General features: G+C 34.2%; 1 protein-coding gene across 1 annotated transcript; it reads right to left on the reverse strand.

Moving 5' to 3' along the window:
• Window positions 1-3658: 3658 nt before the first annotated feature.
• LOC21391252 (probable carboxylesterase 6) lies at window positions 3659-5112 on the reverse strand. The gene has a single exon (XM_010104536.2). It carries the CDS (start codon window positions 4977-4979, stop codon window positions 3876-3878), a length of 1104 nt encoding a protein of 367 aa, XP_010102838.2. The 5' UTR covers window positions 4980-5112; the 3' UTR covers window positions 3659-3875.
• Window positions 5113-19252: the final 14140 nt, after the last annotated feature.

Genomic DNA, 19252 nt, shown 5'->3' on the forward strand with positions numbered 1-19252 from the left:
AACATCTATTTCAAGCTTAAAACAGGCAACAATCCAACGAAAACAAAGCAAGGAAAGCAGAAAATGTGCAAAGAAGTATGCGTAAACGCGATGGCAGCGAAAAGACTTACCGCAGGCTTGAAGGATGGCAAAATCTGAAGATTTAACTGGAAAGGGCTTCATGAGACATCAAATGAAGCGAGAGAAGTGGAATAGAGGGTACTGGGAAAATCTTGGCAGAATAACGACAGTTCTCAGGAATTTGGAAGGAAATGGCTTCGGTTTGAAGTAGACTTATAAAGAGGAACGAACCCTCGACCCCTGGCTGTTGGATGGAATCCTAGTGAATCCAATGGTGGGGTGATCGATCAAGATCGAACAGTAGTGACAAAGGCGAGAGACCGGAAAAACGCGATCGGACGGTTTAGAATTCCTCATTCAAAAAATGCAAAATGTCAGCAAAATGATGAGCTGAATTGACGTGACTGTTAACCTTCCCAAGAAGCCGCCGTAATGTCAGTCATTATTGCTTAGGGGTACCAAGCTGCACCACTTGTGCCAAGTCATCGAATGTGCGAAGGCTCCAAGCATGGGTTGCCTATGAAGGTCGGCGCCCCCTGAAAAGTAGCCTCGACCTAGGGGACAATTGTTGTGGGGTAAAATCTTAAGCCCCACAGGAAGCAACGAATGGGCGCCATATGGCATGATTAGAGGATAAAATAACTAAGACAAAGATACGAAGAAGCGGTAGAGTAAATCGATCAAACGCGGACCCTTAGCAGTCAAGTATCTCCGTTCAAAGAATTGACTAGAAGGAACAAGAGCCACACCGTGAAGACGAACGCTCCACTGGCCATGAACGAAGAGCGCTTCCAGGGAGCCGAAGGCGACGAACCCCCCCACGTCCAGGTTAAAGTACGACTGTGCCAGGATTTGACGTGCATTAAATGCATGCAGAGTAGGTAGTGAGGTCGGTGGAGAAAGTCAGCCAGATTGGCTAAAATCTCGGTGATAAAAGATTACTGTTTCGGAGTGGGGAGAAGATATCACGGGATTTGATTAGATGGTTAACAACTGACAGATACGATACGATGTATATAAGCAGAAAGGATGGGTTGAAAAGGGGTCGGATTATTGAACACCCTTTCCCCATAATTTGTATTTTTCTCTACCAAGAATAGTGAAAGACTTAGTGGATGTAGCTCTACATTGGAGTGAACCACTATAAAACCTGTGTTGATTTTGTTTCTTTTCTTTTAATAATTCATGTTTAGAGTCTAGTTAATCTAAGCACAAATCACAGAACCTATTATTAATCTGTTGACAAGTTTTTACCGTCAACAATATATAATCAAATCTATGGTAGGGGTGAAAGTTTTTTCCCACAAACGACCACATTTTAACAACAAATTATGATAAAAGAGACGATGACGTAATACTTTTTCATTTTGATTTTGAGCTTTTTGCCTTAGATAAATTTTACTTTTGAGCCTCGGAGAGTTTTCCATACAGAAACCCCATTTTTGAGCCCGATTTCGAAATTTTCAGACTAAGTTATCAAGAATGAAGTGAAATAGCAGTTGTCACCACATGAAGAGGGAATTTTCACCCAACACATATAGAGACTCGCTTTATTTTTTTAAAGTTGCAAAATTTATACTAAGTTGCTTTATATAGTGAAATAAATTTTTGTGTTATAATTAGCACCATCAAATAGAAGTACAATTTAATCAAGTTGCAATATGAACGTTAATTTTTTATAGCATAATATATATTTTAACGAAGTCAAATATTAATTGTTGACGGAGCAGCCTAATTACTAAACCGGTGAATCAATCTACTTTCAGCAAAAATGGGGGTTTACCGTTTTCTCCTTTTTATCATGACGACTTATAAATATACAAATACACAGGCTTGCAAAGACAAAAAGTTCCTCCTACAAATAAGCTATAAGTTGATTAGTTAAGTTAATTTCTAGCGTCTTTATACATATATATTGCATCTTCATGCATGCATGTGAAGTCGGAGAATTAAAGATCGATCATGGAAGCAAGCTCACGAAGGGCAAGAAGTACAACAATTATATATATATATATAATTATATATATATATATATATATATATATATATATATGCATACATGTACTTTACCTATTCATATATATACTAGACATGGACAATATGTTTTATTTCACGTGGCCGTGTGTGATGTGTCCACCTACATAAAGGAAGTAAAGGTGAAGGGAGCCAAGAGAATGTCTCCAAATGTAACTGAAAGCAAACACGACAAAGATTGCCAAAGCAAAACCATGTAATATGTCTTGTCATTAGTTGCTGACATTAATAAAGTTCATGACATAACAAAAGTTGGATCTAAGCTTAAACAAGGTAAGTGATTTTTACCATTGGATCAATAGATTTATATTATATATATATATATCCTTTTATTTTAATGTAATTTTGATCAAGTCAAACGATAAAAATACTATGTCATGTGAATTGTTATACGTATTTTTTTTTATCATGAATTGACATAATAATGTTTTAAACTCCTATTAATATAAATATGACAACTCATATTTCACATTAGTTAGCACATAAAAGTTGATTTTTTTTAATCAAAATAAAAGTTGGGGTTTAAAATTAATGTCTTCAACATTATTCTAATATGAGACCCCATCTTATATGTACCCGTTAGTTAGTTAAATGTACAAGAACTATTATGTAAAACATCCTCTTATATTATTGGCTTCTCAGCGAGTAAAGGTCCCCCCTAGTAATAATTGAGTTAGAGCGTGTTACATAGTAGCTGAGTCACATAACATGAGGTCCATTTGGTGCATATGACACAATACTTTTTTTTTTCTTTTTTTCTTTTTTTTGTTGCTGTGGAAAGATGATCCTTAACAGTAAACACTAATAAGTGACCCTCTCAACTAGAACATAGGGCCACTCAACTTTTATGAGACAACCTCTGTAGCTCCACATTCATCATGTCAAGTCCCATAGAACTTAATCTCTTGAGGGCTTTCCACTAGCTAGATGGACACGAATTTTCTTTAGATAGTACAACATGCTAGTTAATTCAAAGGAGGTAGACTCTGTCTAATAGTGCGTGTTTTATAATGTTAGATTTAAATAAAATCACATCAAAACATGAAAAATATGCAACACTAACAGCATATTATATAAATCAGACGGTTCAAATAAAACTCTTATCAGTAGGATTTTTTTTTTTTTTTTTTCATATTCTACCGTAAATTCTCACAAAAAAAAAAAAAAAAAAAAAAAAAAAATTTTAAATTTTATTGGGATTCTTTTTTCATAACTTGTATCATGTAATTGTCCACAAGCCTTATAATTGTCCACGAGTTTAATGAGGAGTGAGGAACTCCCTTTTCCTATAGAAAGAAAATATATTTAGCTACTTATTCTCAACTAAAAACAATGAATCGCTAGAATATGCTACTTTAGCTGCTGAATTAATTTTTTAATTATTTAACTGTGAGTACCCTAAGCAAAAATTTACGGCGCTTAATATAAAACAGTTTCTAATGGCGGTAGATCAAACTATTAAAAGTTAAAAATTGTTTCTAATTGTTTATCAAACTGTAATGCAACTAAAACAACAACTGATATGATAAAGAAAAAAAAAAGATAATTCCTGCCGTAAAAATTTCAAAAAGAAAAAAAGAAAATAAATGTAATGACTGCTTTCGAAGTTTATACAATATACATATACACGTTTTCTTTTGTGGGAAAATATACATACATGATGGTTTATACAGCAAGATCTTCTATTTAAACAAAATGAAATACACACGAGCTTTCTACGCAGGACGGTGAAAAATTAGCGGAGAATAATTTTCTACATTAGACATTAATTAGCTAGTATATTAGTATCGACTAATGAAGGCCTTAATATGAGCCATCATTTGATTTGATCTCATCAGCGATAGCTCAGACTTACTCAGAATCTGAAACGCATGCCCTACACCTTCGTACACTTTACACTCCACCTTCTTTCCGGCTTTGCTCAAAGCAGCACAAAACTCCAAATTCCTGTCTCTCAAAATATCTATCTCCGAAACACACACCATCACCGGTAAAACATGTCTTAAACTCTCCGAATTAGCCGAAGGATTGCACCACGGATGGTCGCGGTTGGCCCCCGGAGGCAGAGCCAGCCGCCAGTACGTGTCGGACGCCTGCAGGCTCAATGTGGACCTCGGGGACTGTGCCACAAGCCTTTCAGAGTTGGTCCTTGCCTTGCCCCCAAAAAAGGGTTGTAAGAGGACCGATCCCCGAAAAGTCAAAGGTGTAAGATTATAAGAAGCTAGACTAGTAGCTAAGTGTTGGGTGATGTTGGCGCCGGCACTGTCCCCAATTAGGAAGATTCTAGAGAAGTCGCAGTGTCTCCACCACCAATAGCATTCACTATTGTGGCTTTTTACTGTCGTCATCGCCGCCGCCGGTGCTGCTTGTTGCTTTAGCCAATTGAGGGATTTGAACCCGTCTTCATAAGCAGTAGGGAGAGGGTTTTCAGGGGCTAAACGGTAATTTACCGACATAATTAAGCACCCTAAGTTGGAGGATAATTTGGACAAGAATTCGTGGTAGCAACTCCAAGCAGCTGATCCAACACAAAACCCACCTCCATGGAAGTAAACTAGCAAAGGGAGTTTATTATTATTACTACGAGTATGGGCTAATTGGCTTGTGACACTAATTGGGACATAAAACCGTGCCCAAATATTTTTGGACTTGTCAATTACAATGTCCCTAGAATTCACCACTCCTTGATATTCTGGTGACAAAAACGAGGCCTCAACACATGGAACAATTTGGGGTCTTTCGACTTTTCCTTCTTTGTAGACTCGAATGAGACCTTCAATTTCTTCCACAACGTTGTTGATGAATATTGGAGGGTTTTTTTTGGTGGGTTTTATGCGTAGAGTTGGGTCAAGGACAACGGTACTAGCCATTCTTTTGGTTCTCATAGAAGAGACTAGAGAGAGTGGGTTTTTTTTTGTTTTTTTTGTTTTTTTTTTAAGAAGTGAACAATTGCGTGGCCTTTGGGTTTCTATATATAGGAGATTAACATGCTAAGGCTAGCTAGAGTTTTGGAGGGGTATCAAAGTGGGAAGAGATCAGCCTATCTTGTCATGCCAAGTGGGCAATGTGGGAAACTGCCAGACGTCCTTCACGTAGATTCTAAATATGGGGGTGCGTCGGTCCATGTGTGGGGGTGCAGTTGCAAAATTATTATTATTTTTTTTCTGAATTCAACGCTCCTTTTGCTGATATAAAAAAATAAATAAAATGTGTACTATTTCTGAAAAAAGTGATGTCAGATTAATCATAACTCGCTTTCATACAGCTTTGTCATTGGTGGGCTGTTGTGTGGACTGACCTATACCCCAATTCACTGAATTGTTATAATGATTAGTAATACAAAAGGCAAATTAGAAGAAAAACATGTTAATCTGAGTTCACACAATCAAGGCTGACTTGATTAGTCATGTGATTTGACCTTAATCGATGACATTCATCTGCTAATGTGATTGTAAGTGCTTTCTTCGTCTCTGCAGCCACCACTATCTTTGTCGTTTTTCTTGACCTATATAATTGCACCTCCGTCGCAATCATACCGTCCCATTGCCAAAATCACTTGGCACCGTTTGCTTGGAGGCATACTTTATCGGTACAAGTTTGCTTTTTGAGCACGTTCACTTTTATGGAGGCTAACAAAAAAATAATAATTTATTTCTCTCTAATCTTCTATTTAGATATAAAATGAGTTATGAAGACTTAGAGTCTGTTTTTTTAAAATGTGATTTGAACGTAGTTTTTGAGTTGAATTTGAATTATAATTTAAGTTAAAATTGCAATTTGAGTTTGTATTTGATTGTGCACATTTAAGTTATAATTTGAGATAAGAATCTTTTTGAATTTGTGTTTGAGTAAGTCAAAACTTAAATTTATATTTAGATAGTATTTTAATAAAAACTCAATGGTGATGAAAAATTTTAATAGGTTATATGGGTGGGAAAAAAAATATCATCTCAATCAGGATTAAAACGAAAAAATTATAGTATTTTTAATAATAGAAAAAATATTATTCATTAATTTGAGTTTGAGTTTCTGAACACGAGTCGAAAGAAAAACTTAAACTTGAGTTTTAATCCCAAACTCGACTTCAAACTTAAAAGAACATGAACTTAAATAAAATTAAAACTCAAGTTATCTTTTTTTAAATTTGTAGGGCCGCTGAACACACCCTTAAAAAGTCAAGGCCACAAAATATAAGAAATGAGATGAAAATGTTAATTCTTACACATCCGTCCATTTATTTTGTTGATTTAAATTTTTAATTTAAATTCAGCTGTGACCTTAATAAGTTGACAACACATCAAGAGCTGCCATCTTTTAAATAGTCGGCAATTTAATTGACGTACTATGCTTTTCATGTTTGTTGTCTTAGCAACTGATGTTGAAAGCGCCTAAAAAAGGCTTTCGACATCAATTGCCATTCAGCAACCATGATCATTGTACATGACATTCGATCTTTATTGTTGAGCAACCGATGTTGAAATCCTCACCGCAACCATTTTTCTATTACTCAAACTATCATCCTTTTCACTCATTTTCATGGTAAGCAAGCTTTTTTACAACACCCCCCTTTTTTTTTTTTTTTTTTTTTTTTTTAAAAATGTGTAAACATGAGTACCATTTTGCCTCTTTTACTATATAAACGCTCAAAACACCCTGTGTTTATAAACTAGACTCAAAATATACAATTACATTTTTTAAAACATCAAGATTACTTTACCAATCTATATTAAATAAAAATATTAAAAATGTTCAAATAAATATTCTAATCAAATAAATACTTCAATTATTTTGATAGTTTTTCATTGTTTTAATATTGATTTTATTTGATATTTTGACTTAATAATGTCTTAAATTGTATCTAATAAAGGTTTGGAAGGATAATCGTAGCATTTAAAAAAAAAATAATTGCTTCAAAAGGTATTTTGAGTTTGATTTCATAAATACATGGATGTTTTGGGCATTTTTATAATAAACAGACAAAGTGATATTAAACACAGGCATATTTTGAATATTATGATTATTATTATTATTATTTCATTATTATTATTGTTGTTGTTGTTGTTGTTATTATTATTGGCTAATAGAACACTATGCTTTCTGTTGTGCACTTGGAAATATCCCTTTAGGATAAGTGGCATGACATTGTTGACATTTTGAGAGACACTGACTTGTAGTGGACTCAATTTAACATTATGGACTCTATACTTTTGGCTGCCTCCCAATAACATCTTTTCAACCCAACTGTTTAAGAGACATCATTCGTCGGGCTTGACACAGTGCAATATTAATCTAGAGTTCTCTCCGGCTAAGTTATGAGAATTTGAAAGTAACTAAAGGAGTTATACTATGAACACCAACTTAGTTATCAAATTTTGATGCTAAAATCAATATAGTAGCTGAATTCTCAACTTTTAATAGATAAAATAAATAAATATATGTAACTAACTAAATTATTAATTTTATCAACTTTAACTTGTTGTGACATCATTTAACGATCAAAATTTGATAAATAATTTAATAATGATAGTATTATTGGAGTATTTAACGTGTTGTGACATCATCTGATGACTAAAATTTAATAAATAATTTAGTAGTGATAGTATTATTGGAGTACTATTACTACCTTTGTGGGCTTGGATGGCGCAAAGTTGTCCAATGGGATTTGAAAAAGGACCAAACACTTGGGGGGTAGCTTTTCAGTTAAATCCCCCCTAGGTCTCCTGTTTTTGAGGACGTCCATGGAACATGCGCCTCAATGAGTTAGTGGACATTTTTTTCAAAAAAAAAAAAAAAAAAAAAAAAAAAAAAAAAAAAGCGGCTACGATATATATCAGATAGAGAGTTCTTTTCTAAGTCAAAGGCTTTGGCTTGTCAATGTTTCATGATTTGGTTCAGATTCATGCACGGTTATTATATTAGTTGTATAATATACTTCTATGTATTCAAAAGGGCATTGTTTATTGCGGGGAAAAAGTGCTGCCTCAACTTTCTCCTTGTTGCTCATTTTCTGACTCGTTTGGAATAAATCTCGGGAAGCCATAATGATCAAAACTTGAATAATTCATATGGTTATAATTACATAATAGAACCTTATTTATATATAGATAAAGTCTTTAATTTGGTACTGAATTAGAGCGGCACATGTATATTTCTTTTAAAAATATGTATATATTTCATCTAAAAATGTGTGTATAGATGTTTAAATAATTTATAAATGTTTCCCCACATTATACATGTTTTAAAAGAAAATATACATATTTTAGGAAGAAATATACACATTTTTTAAAAAAAAATATATACATGTGTTGTTATAATTCGGTACCAGATCAGAGACAATTCTTATATTATATCTATCTATCTATCAATCTATAGAAAGAACAAATAACCTTTATTCCTCGAACATTCCATCTCTTTCTTCATTCCTATTGACCTACCTATTGCTATCCATTGCACCTAGTATCTAGTCACATGGAAATATAGTAAATAGTTAAGCATATAACATAGCAAACAGATAGCAATAAGTATATTTGGGAGAATAAAATAAACCGAACCAATTGCCCAAGGGAAAACAAGAACATATTACTTTAACAGAGAGAGAACATATTATGAAGCCAATTATTAGGCCTTGTCAACATTAACCTCAGTTTATTTCGCTGATTAGAGTTTAGAATTCGAGTTTTGTTACAGTAAAAAACTCTCAAAAATAGTTACATCTAATTTTTTTACTATTGTAAAAAACTCTCACATAACGTTACATATCAACTCAAATTAAAAACTCGAATCAGCGAACTAAACGAGCTCTAAAGATATTGTTGCCTTATCTACATCAGCCAAATACTAAAAGCTCTGCACTCACATTAATGTAAATTTACAAGCCAGTTCCTCATCAAAAGTAATAATAATATTGCGAATGTCCAATAAATGACGTGAAAGATAATATTGGTAATCATGAAATTTATAAAAGATGCACCAATAATTATAATACTTTAGTCCGGATGACTTTTCTTTCTTTGCTGGAAAATTTAGTCACATGACTTGGTATCAAAGGAATCTCACAAATACAGATACCTATCCAACTTAGGATTGTCGACAAGTTGTACGTAGTTCCTATAGCGTGCAATAATAATGTTCAAGAGAACGTGCTTTCATGCCTATCAAAATCACCAACACCCCGCTTGGTTTGTTAGTTTGCTAGTTAAAATTATGTTGATCTAAGTAAAATTTAAATGGTGTGGTTTAAATTATAATACGAACTAATGTTTAAATGTACGGTTAAATTATATATCTGAATAGCGAATAAAATTTAAATTTGTGTTTAGATAAGTGTAGAGAGCATAAAGCATGAACATAATTTTACTATTTAAAAATGGTTTAAAAAGTTATAAGAGAGGAGGAAGGGAACTAAATTTTAAATTGAACAGTTCATACTTAATTTAAACGATAAATAAAATCTGGACCATGTACTTACCTAATATGGATTTGAACTTGGTTCACTCCTCATACTAAAGAAATTCGAATTAATGAACCCAACTGGGCAGCTCTTTAACAATGCAAATTTTTATCATGCAACACAAATCTCAGTCATTGGATACTATAAAGAAATGATTTCAATTATTGAAATGATTTCGACAAAAGACATTTTCGTTCCCACTATTTAACCATTGAGATTGGGTTACATAGTATATCCAAAAGAAAAGGAGATGTATTTTTGTTCATCAATGGGGCCTTTTGGGGGCTATATATGTCCATTAATATTTTTGTTCTCCTTTCACTTAGTACTTAGCTGTCATATTTCATGAAATTTAGAAGTAATATTGTAGCAAACAACAACTGACTGAGACAACTATTTTTGGAGTTCAATCTTTCTTTAGCTAATCATATTACTGTTGTGGGCTATGTTAGAGAGATTGTAATATGTCTTGATCAAGATCATAAGTTGTTTTAGTATTAAAACATGAAAACTCGTGTTAAAGGGACTTCAAAATGCTGCAGCGGACAAACTGCTTTGATTCGGCCAAACAAGCTGCAGCTGAAATATTTTGACTGCAGCTGAAATGTTTGCATGTCTTGGGTCTGTTTGCAGCTGCAGTGGGAAACATCCGCTGCAGCGAAAATTTGACAAAAAACAATGTTTTCATGAGTTTATGTGATCTAAAGCATTTTGAACCATTACATCCATTGGTAATATGTTTTCATACATATATGAACACCAATTAGCAATAGATATAACTATTGTAATAGGTGAATTAATCCATGAAAAGATACATGTACACTGAAAAGGTACCTTTATGTGAATGGTTGTAATGTTTAAAGAGGATGCATTCATTCATGAAATGGCACCCCTGTCTTTATTAATTCTCCAGAAAATTTAGAGAATTTAATTGAATGTTCTGAAACTCAATATTATTGCTAGATATTGTGTTCAAGGGTTTGTTGTATCTTGGAGGTAATTTTCCATTAAAACTCATTAGCAAACTTTGAGAAGTGAGGGCAAATAAAATCTTAAAGGAAAGTATTCTTATACGCCTCAAACCCTCTCTTATTTTCTGCATTCTTTTCACCCTCTACACTCAAATTCTTTAACAATCTTTAAGATTTTAACTTGCTGCAATGGAGGTTGAAAAGAACATGACGTCTTTCCTCAATCCGAATGTCCACCTTGATAGATTTGATGGTACCAATTTCACCTGCTGGAAAGGAAAGTTGTTCTTTCTTCTCACCATGCTCAAGATTGCCTATGTGCTTGATCTGAAGTTGGAGCCTCTTCCGGAACCGAAGGAGGATGATTCTGAAGACTTGAAGGCTGCAATGAAGAAGCATAAAGATGATGACGTCATTTGCCAGGTCACATTCTCAACAATCTCTCCGATAGGCTCTACGATCTCTACAACTCGATGGAGTCTCCGGTGGAGATTTGGAACGCTCTCAAATACAAGTACAAAACTGAGAAGGAATGTACAGACAAATTCCTCATCTTGAAATATCTTGAATTTGTCATGGTTGATACCAAGTCCGTTCTAGATCAAATACATGAATTGCAAGTTATTGTTACTAAGCTTCATGAATTGAAAGTTGAAATTTCTGAATCATTTCAAGTGGGGGCAATTATTGCTAAATTGCCTCAAAGTTGGAATGGTTATAGAAAGAAACTCATTCATAGGAGAGATGACATAACTTTATAGGAATTATAAAAACACTTGAGGATCGAAGAAGAGTCTAAGTCTCGTGATCCCAAGGGCAAGATTATAGAGCCCTCTAAGATTAATGTTGCCGAAGCTAGTAAGTTTTCTAAGAACTTTAAAGTCAATAATGACAAGAAGTTCAAAAAGCCCAGTAATGGCCAAAATAAATTTTATGGAAATTGTTTCTTTTATGGAAAGAAAGGTCATCGCCAAAATGACTGCAGATATGTAACGACCCGTACCCCCACCTGGTATGATATTGTCCGCTTTGGGCCTGAGCTCGCACGGTTTTGCTCTTGGACTTCACCCCAAAAGGCCTCATATTCTATGTAATAACCCGCACCCTCACCTGGTATGATATTGTCCGCTTTGGGCCTGAGCCCGCACGGTTTTGCTCTTGGGCTTCACCCCAAAAGGCCTCATACCATTGGGAGGTGGTGTCATTCCTTATAGACCATGACCTATCTTCATCCCCAGGCAATGTGGGACTGCACAACTTACCTTTTCTTGGCCTTGTGCTTCAAGGGATTGATGGTTCTCACAATCACCCCTCCTCATGGGGGCCCAATGTCCTCGTTGGCCATGTTTCTGATTGGGTAGAGGCTCTAATACCACATCTGTAATGACCCTCGATGGGCCGTCACAATTATCTTAACTTTCAAACACCCATTTTTGTAACTGACAAATTCGTAGAAATAGACATTAGGAATTAACTAGAATAATGTTATGGTATTATATTTAGTTAATTCTAACATCACGTTGAATTAATTTTTCCAACGGTGACGCGACGAATGAGGTCCTCGGGTGCTCACTTCTAAAATCGTTCATGCCATAAATCATAAATATAATAAAATTAAAAAATATTAATTCATTAAATCCATCAATCATATTAAAACAGCGCCTAAAAGGCCAATTCCATCATTTAATAACATCAAGACACAAAAATCCCAGTAATTACACAAAATTTTCAAATCTTACAAAAACTGATAGTCTGACCTTTATCTCTATAAAAATTCATAACAAATCATAGAAAACTCAAAACGACCTGAAACTGACGCCAAATAAAAATAAACATCAAGATCTTTCCAAAAACATCTTATTTGTTAAAAATGGAGTTCGTTTGTTCTCTCAGATACTGTTTTAAAATCAGAACATGAAACCTGAAAAAATTCCGGCACTCAAACTAGGATGAAAATTCACCAAAAATTCTATAAAATACAAAACTATCATCCTTAACATGTATATACAGCAATCCATTTATTATTCAGCTCTATAACATGTTTCTAATACTTAAAGAAATATAAATATGTGCATAGATATACATCTTATACCTACAAAATGACGATCAAAAGAATCACATGACCCAATCATATAAATGATTATAAATAAATCCTAGCATGTTTCTAGGTTGTACAAGAACCAATAATTCAATTATTAATTCAATTACCAAAATTGCTAACCCCTATAGCATGCTTTCTAAGAAGATACAAAACAAAACAATTAAATAACAACTATGACTAACATAGAGTCTAATAAAAACCTATACTCAAAATCATAGCAATCACCCCTCCTCATGGGGCCCAACGTCCTCGTTGGCCATATTTCTGACTGAGTAGAGGCTCTGATACCATATGTAACAACCCGCACCTTCACATGTTATGATATTGTCCGTTTTGGGCTTGAGCCTGCACGGTTTTGCTCTTGGGCTTCACCCTAAAAGGCCTCATACCATTGGGAAGTGGTGTCATTCCTTATAAACCATGACCTATTGTCATCCACAGGCGATGTGGAACTGCACAACTTACCCTTTCTTGGCCTTGTGCCTCAAAGGATTGATGGTTGTCACAAGATACAAGAAGAAAAAGGAAGATGTTAACACCAACAAGACCAATACTGTTGAAGAGAAATCCAAAGACATTTGTGTTATGGTCTCGGAAATGAAAATTGACATGATTACCAAAACTAACATGGCTGCAACTAAATCCTCCGAATGGTGGCTTGATTCCGGTGCCACAATCTACATTGGTAATGACAAGAATTTATTCTCATCATACAAAGTGGAAAATGAAGGACAAACGGTTCTCATGAGGAATAATGATACAGTGATGGTTGCTGGGAGATGAGTGGTGGAGATCAACTTTACTTCCGGAAAGAAGCTTACTTTGAACAATGTTCTTCATCTACCTGACATTAGGAAAAATCTTGTATTCGCTAGTCTAATGTGTAAGAATGGGCTTAAGATTGTACTTAAGGGCAATAATTGTATTGAATCTAAGAATGGGATCTTTGTGGGAAAGGGATACTCTTGTGATGGCATGTACAAACTTAGCAGTAATAATAAAGATTATATGAATTCTCTTTATATTGTTGACTCTTTTGATGTGTGACATGCATGTTTAGTACACTTAAATTTTAGATCTTTAAAATATATGTCTAAACATAGTTTGATTAATTGTAAAGATGTTAAAAATGATAAGTGTGAAATTTGCATACAAGCAAAAATGACTAAGAAACCTTTTCCTAGAGCCGAACGAAATACTCAAATATTGGATATGATTCATATCGATATTTGTGAGTATAATGGTCTTTTGACAAGACGAGGAAAGAGATACTTTATCACTTTCATTGATGATTGTTCTAGATACACTTATGTGTATTTACTTTGAACAAAAGATGAAGCCTTTGATAAATGTAAAATTTATAAGGCTGAAGTTGAGAACCAAAAAGATAAGAAGATCTAAATGGTTCGAAGTGATAGAGGTGGTGAATATTTCTTAAATGAATTTGATGCGTTATGTGTAAAGCATGGTATTATTCACCAAAGGTCAACCCCTTTTACTCCTCAACAAAATGGATTGGCTGAAAGAAAGAATAGGATTTTTACCAATATGATTAACTCTATGCTTCTTAATGCTAAATTGCCTAATAATTTAGGGGGGGGGGGGGGGGGAGCTTTACATACTACATGTCATGTTCGCAATAGAATTACATCTATGAAAACACATGCATCTTCATATGAAGTATGGAAAGGAAGAAACCCAAACTTGATGTATTTAAGGGTGTGGGGATGTCTAGCCTTTAATAGAGTGATTGACCCTAAATCATCAAAGTTAGGTGCTAGAGGAATTAAAAGTGTTTTCGTAGGATATGCTAAAAAATTACAAAGCATATATATTATTGAATCTAGATTCTAATGTGATTGTGAAATCAATAGATTTTGAATTTATTGAGAACAAGTTTAGCCTTGATTCTTCTACTAAATTAGAATCTAATGTTGATCAACCATGTGTTGATACTCCCGGTACCTCCACTAATAAGAGGAAAAAGTCTATAACAACTTTCGAACCGAGGAGAAGTCAACATGGAAGAAAAGAAAAGGACTTAGCACCGGATTTTATTTCATCTCAAGTTTTAACCTTTTTGGTTGAAGGAGATAGAAATGGTATACTTAATAAAATATCATTGTTGCTTAATGTAGAAGAAGATCTAAAGACATTTAGTGAATCTATGTCTTCAAGGGATGCCTCCTTTTGGAGAGAGGCCGTGAATGATGAAATGTATTCTATTATGTCGAATCAAACTTGGATCTTGGTTGATCTCCCTCCGCGATCAAAACCAATGAGCAACAAATGGATGTTTAGAAGAAAGTACAATACCGATGGGTCTATACAAATATTCAAGGCTAGATTAGTAGCCAAGGGCTTTAAATAAAAGCGTGGTATAGACTATTTCGATACATATGCTCCGGTAACTAGATTGACATCCATAAGAGTGCTATTTGTAATTGCATCAATATATAATTTGTATGTGCATCAAATGGATGTTAAAACGGCTTTCCTAAATGGTGATCTTGATGAGGAAATCTATATGGAACAATCCGAAGGGTTCGTATTGCCTGGAAATGAGAAGAAGGTTTACAAGTTTGTCAAGTCGCTTTATGGTTTAAAGCAAGCACCAAAACAATGGCTGGAGAAATTTGATAATGTCATTTTATCTCATGGTTTTAAGCATAATAATGCGGATAAATGCATATACTCTAAATTTACAAACAATTATGGTGTGATTATATGTTTATATGTTGATGACTTGCTTATCTTTGGAACAAACATGCAAGGGGTAAATGATACTAAGAAATATCTAACTTCACAATTTAAGATGAAAGATCTTGGTGAGGTAGATACTATCTTAGGTGTAAAAGTGAGGAAGCATAGTAGGGGTTACTCGTTGTGTCAATTTCATTATATTGAGAAGGTGCTTCTTAAATTCAATCATTTGAAGTTTAAAGAAGCGAATACCATATATGATTCTAGTATTAAATTATTAGAGAATGCAGGCCGAACGGTGGCACAGCTTGAATATACTAGTGTGATTGGTAGTTTAATGTATGCTATGCATTGTACAAGACCCGACATAGCATTTGCGGTACGCAAAATGTCTAGGTTCACGAGTAACCCGGGTATTGAACATTGGAATGCAATTGGTAGATTATTTGGATATCTTAAAAGAACCCTTAATTTAAGTTTGTCATATAATGACTATCCGACGGTACTTGAAGGGTACTCAGATGCAAGTTGGGTAACAAGTGTAAGTGATATAACAAATCCACATCAGGTTGGATTTTCACAATTGCAGGAGGAGCCGTTTCTTGGGATTCTAAGAAACAAACATGCATAACTCATTCTACGATGGTGAGTGAGTTTATAGCACTTGCCGCTGCAGGCAAAGAAGCAGAATGGCTAGAAATATATTGTTTGATATTGAGTTGTGGCCACAACCGATGCCAGCTATTTCTTTGTACTGTGATAGTGAAGCAACTTTGTCTAGAGCTTATAACAAAGTTTATAATGAGAAATCTAGACATATTAGCTTAAGACATGAATATGTGAAACAATTAATAACTAATGGTGTTATCAATATTGTTTATGTTAGGACAAATAAGAACCTAGTGGATCCTTTGACGAAAGGTCTTTCAAGAGACTTAGTCGTAGAAACATCTAGTGGAATAGGACTGAAATCTTTCTTTAAAAGAGTCACCGATGATGGTAACCCAACTATGTAGTAGTTGTACCGGTATTCCATAGTTAAATGGGTAAGAACAAGTCATTCTTATGTGACCGGGTTAGCACCGAAATTTAACTAGTCCCTTCCAAGATGTCGGTGTAAAATAGCTACGTGGTTGAGGTTGAGGTTGAGTTTATACTCTTAATGGACTTTGAGTCTCATAATAGCTAGAGATATAATTCAAAACTTCACCTAAGTGAACATAAGGAATGGTGTCGTTCCCAACAAAACCGTAGTTTAGTCTTGTAAATGTTCATGAATCCAAGATAGAGTACATGACCGGAATAGTGCTAAACGATTAGAACCGATTTTAAGTCTGGGAATACACATATGTGATATATTTCTGGTATTTACTCAAGAGACAATTTAATGCAAAGCACACTATTGTCTTGTGAATATTTTGAAGTATAGTCACTAATTGGAGGTTAAAATCAAAAGATACCTTCATGTATGTGTGTGTTTATCGTTGTTAATTTTGGAGAAATATTACAATCTAATGAGGGATTGTTAGAGAGATTCTAATATGTCTTGATCAAGATCACAAGTTGTTTGAGTATTAAAACATGAAAACTCGTGTTAAAGGAACTTCAAAACGCCGCAGCGGAAAAACTGCTTTGATTCGGCCAAACCGGCTACAGCCGAAATGTTTCCAGGTCTCGGGTCCATTTGCGGCTGTAGTGGGAAAACATCCGCTGCAATAGAAATTCGGCAGAAAATAATGTTTTCATGAGTCTATGTGATCTAGTTTCAAACCATTACATCCATTGGTAATATGTTTTCATACATATCTGAACACCAATTAGCAATATATATAACTATTGTAATAGGTGTATTAATCCATGAAAAGATACATTTATATTGAAAAGGTACCTTTATGTGAATGGTTGTAATATTTAAAGAGGATGCATTCATTCATGAAATTGACACCTCTGTCTTTATTAATGTAATGACCCTACTCTATGGCCGTAATTGAAACTAACTTTAACATATACTTTCTGAAACTCCCTAAAATTTGAGGTACATTTTTTTTAAAAGGCTATATAGAATGTTGTAGCATTTTTTTTTTTTAAAATAAAAAGTCTATAACGAATGCTGTAACATTTTAAACATAAGTTTCTTTCTCTTAAAAAACCATATCTTTTTTTATAAACTTATTGTAACAACATAAATTCTGGTTTCCACTTTTGAATATAGCAAAGTGTTTATACTTCAAAAATAATTCCTTTTCTAAAGCATAAATTTACACATAGGTGTATATTTACTTCTCAAAATCCTGCTAGCTTACACAAACTTAACAATCATATTACAAACTTCCAAAACACAAGTTCATAGACATATTCAAAAAAATCTATTGAAAAATTTAAATTATTGCGAAAATAATTGCGTGCGGTATCCATTCCCCAACCTCCACTTCGCTCGTCCGCTGCCTCACCAGTCCATCAAGCATTATGTGCAAGTTGCTTACCTATAGTATAAATACTCCGAAATGAGCTTTCACTCAGCAACTAGAAACTATTACTCGCAAAATAACTGAAAGTTCACATGAATGATATGCATGAACTGATTATGCTGAGTTATGATTTCTTATCATAGATTTATTATCTGGTCTTATCTTTCTTACCAATGGGCCCGAGCGCTCGAACCATTGCATGCGATATACGTGACGTGAGGGTTCATAAGGCCCTTATCTACTCCGTAATTAAAACTAAACTGAATGCCTCACTTGGACCAAAGTACCTCTCATCTAGGAGACTCTGAATTACCTCTCAACTAGGAAGTTCGGAAACTGGATTACCTCTCAACTAGGAGGCTAGTACGGCACTCAACTGAAATTATTCTTATTAGTTCCTCTTGACTTATTAAGGTGTATGCAGTATAACATAGCATAGCATACTATAACATGAAATGTACTCTAACATATATAATTCATGTGTACTGTTTATTTTAAAATCTATTTATACTATAGGCGAGATTCATACTTACTTGTTTTAGGAAGTGGAATCCTCTATTCGCCAAAGCGTCTGTTCTCTTTCTTTCTTGTTTCTGAGAATAAACACCCACTAAGAGTGTGAGATTAACTATCACTTGTCATTCTATTTTAGCAAGCTTGTAAGAAAGTCTAATTTCTCTATTTATGGCTTACCTTCTTTTTTTCCTATCTTAAAGGATTATAAAACCTTGTTTCTAATTTAAAGATTATGCTTATTGAATCCTGATAACCTTACTTTTTATTAGCAAAGTCTGAAATCAACATATTTTCCTGAAATTATACGTCGAGTACTTCAACGAACTCTACTATTCAACACCAAAACTATTTTAACGTTACGCAGTGTTTTCTAAGAAAATAGTTTAAAGCTTCTACCTAGAACTAAAACCAAGTTTAGCCTCAAATTCTAGAACTAGAACTAGGTTTAACTTCAAACTCTCTAACTAAATTTCAGCAGAGTTTTGCCTTATTTTATGTGTTTCCCCGAGCTATCCTTAGCTCGTTTTATCCGTTACTTCATCTTCTAATCATAACTAACAATCTTTCTCATACAATTTAATCAACTTAGGAACCATACTCTAGGGTTCCATCCAATTTCTCACAAGGATTTTCATATCCAAAAGTTGCTAGAAACATAATCTAACAACCAAAAATTCATCCTTTAATCACTAAGCTTTCAATTCCTTCATCAATTGAAATTCAATCATCAACTTAGCAAACTTTCTCCATACTCTCTACCACATCCAAACCATTCGGCCAAGGTAAGAAAAAGGAGAGGAAAAACTAAAATCTCACCTTAAAAGAATGAAGAACAAACTCCAATGATGCTATTCCTCAGTAATTCCGTCGATTTCCGCTTAAATCGCACTTTTCCTCACTTTGGTGAATTTTTTTTCTTTCTTTCTCTCTTGGCTGGTCACTATCTGTT

The sequence above is a fragment of the Morus notabilis genome, unplaced genomic scaffold, assembly GCF_000414095.1.
Source record: "Morus notabilis unplaced genomic scaffold, ASM41409v2 Scaffold349, whole genome shotgun sequence".
Classification (NCBI taxonomy): domain Eukaryota; kingdom Viridiplantae; phylum Streptophyta; class Magnoliopsida; order Rosales; family Moraceae; genus Morus; species Morus notabilis.